Source organism: Clytia hemisphaerica, unplaced genomic scaffold (assembly GCF_902728285.1).
Source record: "Clytia hemisphaerica strain Z4C2 unplaced genomic scaffold, Clytia hemisphaerica genome assembly, whole genome shotgun sequence".
NCBI classification, from domain to species: domain Eukaryota; kingdom Metazoa; phylum Cnidaria; class Hydrozoa; order Leptothecata; family Clytiidae; genus Clytia; species Clytia hemisphaerica.
In genome coordinates this window covers 2028656-2033177 of record NW_027104441.1, presented here as the reverse complement: position 1 = coordinate 2033177, position 4522 = coordinate 2028656, and the positions used below count along the sequence as shown (strand labels likewise).

The following is a 4522-nucleotide window of genomic DNA, read 5'->3' as shown; positions in this document are numbered from 1 at the left end:
AAGTTATCATACCAACACAAGTATACTTTTTACCTGACGTTTTAGGGTCACGGTTGATTGATTGTTCACCACGCTGGTCTACTGCGGTGCGACTAGGGTAGGAAGATTGAGCTTGAACGAACATGCATGATGTTTTCAGGATTTCCCTCAATCCAGGATAGAATGAGTCGATGTTTTTCATTGTGTGTGTGTACCAGGTTCCATACCTTGCGCAGTTTGTCTTGTTGAAAACAAAGTAAATCGGCAACATCTCCTCCCATGCGTAAAGTCTCATCTCAAAATCATTAGTTTGAACTGCTGTGTGTATTTGGTGTTGTATTCGCATCATATCTAAATAGATCATCCAGAATTGAGCTGTTTTACCAATCTTGCCTTCCCGGACTCCTTTTTCTGATGAAATTTTTCCATTCGTCTGGTATCTTAGCATTGAAACTTTCAGGGTCAGCACTTATGTCAGCTAGGCTCTCTGGCACGACAGGGTTCATCTATAATAAAAAAGTTTTACAGCCTGTTACATGAATTTCCTAATTTCTTGACCGATGCAAACAGTTCATAATTGATCTTCAAGTATTGAATCAAATAACATACCTCTGCCATAAACCTTTGAAGTAGCAATCTTTCTAGTGCCTCAGAAAATCGGGAATGCACAAACCAAGCACGGTTATAATTGCTTCCACTGATCACACCATTTAAATTACCTTCGCAAATTCGAGATTGATGTACGGTATCCTTAAAGCCTGAACTGTCAACAAGCATGCCAATAACCTGTAAATAAAATCCAATGCACAATTGTTTAGACTGCTGATATTTTTTAAATATGGCAAGTGATTTAAATGTATTTTTATCTAGGAAATGCAAATCTTATTTTCTCCCAATTAAATGATTACCTGAAAATTCTCTTTCATGAAATGAAAATCACCAAGATGGATAAAAACATTTTTCAGGGTGTTTTGATTGGACCACAGAAACTTGAAAGCGTTGAGTGCAGCACCGACATCTAATGTGATATTAACATACGGCATATCAACGGATGAGGCCAAAGACTGTAGATAACTCGTGTACTTAGAAATTGTCGTGAATTCTGTGACTTTGGTCGTTATCGGTGGGAGGTACGTTTTGGAAATTTCGAGGACGAGGCTTGCTTCCAAATAGTCTCCAACCGGTGAAAATCGGAACAGCTTAATCTGAATGATTGACGTTTCTGAAAAAGATCCAGGTGAACATCGAGTTGTTGAAATCCATCTCACTAAAGCTTTCGTTGTGAGAGGTTGTGTTGATAGCTGGTGGTGGTGCAGCAGTATCAACATTATATGCAACATGCTCTTTTTTCTGTTGGAATGCATAATTTTCGTTTCCGGGTCCTTGGTATCTCGACGTGTAAATCCTTGTTAGCGCCTCTGAGTCCTGGTTCCTGGAAGGCTACCAGATGTGTTGTGTTTACCGACCCACCTCCTCCAGCTTTCTCCACCAAGACATCAAAGTTATCAACCCAAAACCATGTAAAGATAAACTCGTGGTCAATAGGTCGCATCTTAAGAATATAAGTTTCCTTGGCTTTCAGCATTGAAGCTTCAGATAGTGTCGTTTCAATTTCGCAGCAAGTGCCGTATGACATACAATGCCCAAGTTTATTTGTAATTTCGACAGGTTGCCTTTGCCCAGTGATGTTGTGGAGTCCAAGAGTAAGTAAATAATGCTTGGAAGTGATAACCTTTCCATTACTGACATTATGGATGAAGTCGGATGTAAACGAATCGATTAGCCGAAATGCTGTGTCTTTCTTTGTTTTTTTCTGAGGTTAGCAAGTGCTTTAAGAATAATTGGACTGATTCTGGTGGCTTTCCGTATTCACCCGTTAAGCTATCAAAGGTTGGTGGCCACTTATGTCCAGGAACCGACTTACAAAATGTGATAATATCTTTTCGAAGTTGTTTTGAAACAGAAATTATGTTAGAGTTAGGATCAAACGATGGCATCATTTTCTCATCAAAAATGGATTTGCTGAACACAACTTCCGCACATTGACCACCAGGTTGGACGAATTGTAGAGTATCTGGAAACTCGTTGATGATTTTATTCTTGAGTTTATGTCTAGAACGCTTGTCATCGTTGCTATAAGGGGTATAACCATAAATCGATTGCAATATCTTCGTCGAGACAACTTTGTTTTCTCCTATGATTACATTTCTGATGTACGCCTTGACAGCATCAAAATCAGTCCTCAGAGATGTTGTGGACTCCTTAAAATGAATAAGCAATGGATAATCATTGATAAAGGGCTAGATTTTTTATAGAATTTACTCTTAAGATAGTCCTTTTCGGGATCGCGACACCATATTGAATTATTTTTTTTGAATCTTGTGCCAGTGGATTGACTCACAGTGACGTCATAATCCAGCACAAGAACCAACCAATGATTTCGTGTAGTACGCGCGTGAATGCTCACTCAATTTTGCGAGTGTTCGCAAGCGAGTGAATAAGAAATCATTCAATATGGTTTCGCGATCCCGAAAAGGACTATTGAAAAGCCTTGGAGTTTAATAGCAAAACAGCATAACGTAAATGACGAAAAAGCAAAGTTTAAACCTGATTCCCTGTAGCTTCGAGCTTTTTCTTTCGATTTTCTTCTCTAAATCCTCTAAGAAAGCGTTTTCTGCAGTGATCGTGCATTTTAAATTCTCTTGCAACCAGATCGAGATGTTTAACTTCGTAGTACATATCCTCATTATTTTCCTTTGCAGCAGCTTTTACAGATGTCTCAGCTTGTTTTGTTTGAATCTTGAAAGGCAAAACCTTTTCTTTGTTATGTTGTACTCTTTCTAATTTGCAAATATTGCATTCTGGTGGATAAACCCAAGCTTTGGACCTTTCTTTCTTATCTCCATCTTCATTGTTGTCGGTACCCAGTTTCCTTTTTGATCTTCGAAGTTCTTGTGGAGGATCATTTGAACTGTTAGTGCTCCACTTGCTGCTTAGAATAAGAGTGAACTTTTTATAACAAGGATCTGAGTGAACAAAATTAGACTTTCCAAATTCTTCGTGTACACTGTTGCACTGATCCATGTGATTGTCATAGTGGTCTCCACAAATGGATATACGCTTTTCCTTTGCTTGTACAATACGAAGTTTATTGTCCTCACTCAACGGTTTCAATTTGGAATAGCTTTTTAGCCTCTTATAGTGGACTACACATTTTTCTTTCATTTTTTATTCATTTTTAATTAACTATAAACAAGAAAAGCAGTAATATGTTAAATCAGATACAGTATGAAAATAAAAAGAACACGGCTATGTTGTGCGCAGATTTGTAATACTTGCGCAGATTTGTAATACCTGCGCAGATTTGTAATACTTTCTGCACAGATTTGTAATACCTGCGCAGATTTTTAATAAACTTTGCGCAAATTTGTAATACTTGAGCTGCGCAGAAATGTAATACTTCTCTGCGCAGATTTGTAATTTGGAATTGATATTTTCATTGGTAACCAAATTCTATTCTGCGAACAAAATGCATTAAAAATGACTTAGAAAATAATACCCAAATAAAGTTGTGATTATTGAGCACACCGAATAAATAATCAATTAATATTTCTTTGCTTTTATAAGAAATTTATCTGGTAATATAAAAATTGTTTATGAGAATAGCGCGGACATAATTTTTTTTAAGAACTGCTTTTATAAGAAACTAATCAATAACTCGTAAAATAAAAATTATTTGTTGTCAGTAATTGTTTATTTCGAAGTAAACAAGGTACGAAGAATAACATGAACGTATTTATTTTTTATAAGCACTGCTTTTATAAGAAACTAATTTCCTTTAGATAAAAAGATATTGATTAGTTTCTTATAAAGTTGATACTTATAAGAAAAATGAAAATATTAAAATTATTCCCAATCCCATGCTTGTATTGAAAGAACCAACTGCCAAAAGCCAATTTTCATTAGATTAAAATATATTGATTCGATTCTTATAAAGTTAATGTTCACACAAAAGATCTACAACCTTTGTGTTTTTTTGGACCTACCTCCGGGTACCCCGGTGGAGGTTCTTTAAATTAACCCATGTCCGTCCGTTCGTTCGTTCGTCCGTTTGCACAATGATGCAAAAATGCAATGCCTAAAATGTGTCGGAGCCCGATTTTCGAAAAAATATATATTTGGGCAAATTTGGGCCAAAAACTGCCTAAAAATAGGGTTTTTTGGACTTTGTGCAAAATCCTGTCATTACTTTTTTCTGATTTTTTGTACAAAGATGGAGGGCAAGATTCTCTAAAGAATGGCTGAAGTGGTTTTTCCTTTTTGGTTTTTTTCCATTTTCGTATTTAGGGGAAATTCCCTTTAACCAAATAAGAAAATATAGCTTTTCTCCATGTTGACTCATAATTTTTTTCTGATTTTTTGCACAATGATGCAAAATGGCAATGCCCAAAATGTGACGGGCAAATTTGGGCCTGAATGGTTAAAGTGATTTTCGTATTTGGGGAAATTCCTTTTTACCATTTTACATTATTCAACACACAAG

General features: G+C 36.2%; 1 protein-coding gene across 1 annotated transcript; it reads right to left on the bottom strand.

Annotated features, from left to right (window-relative positions):
• Positions 1–1136: 1136 nt before the first annotated feature.
• LOC136820865 (uncharacterized) lies at positions 1137–3204 on the bottom strand. The gene is made up of 2 exons (XM_067077104.1): positions 2587–3204; positions 1137–2240 (listed from the first exon to the last, which is right to left on the bottom strand). The coding sequence occupies exons 1-2, from the start codon at positions 3202–3204 to the stop codon at positions 1728–1730; spliced, it is 1131 nt and encodes a 376-aa protein (XP_066933205.1). The 3' UTR covers positions 1137–1727.
• Between the last annotated feature and the right edge of the window lie 1318 nt (positions 3205–4522).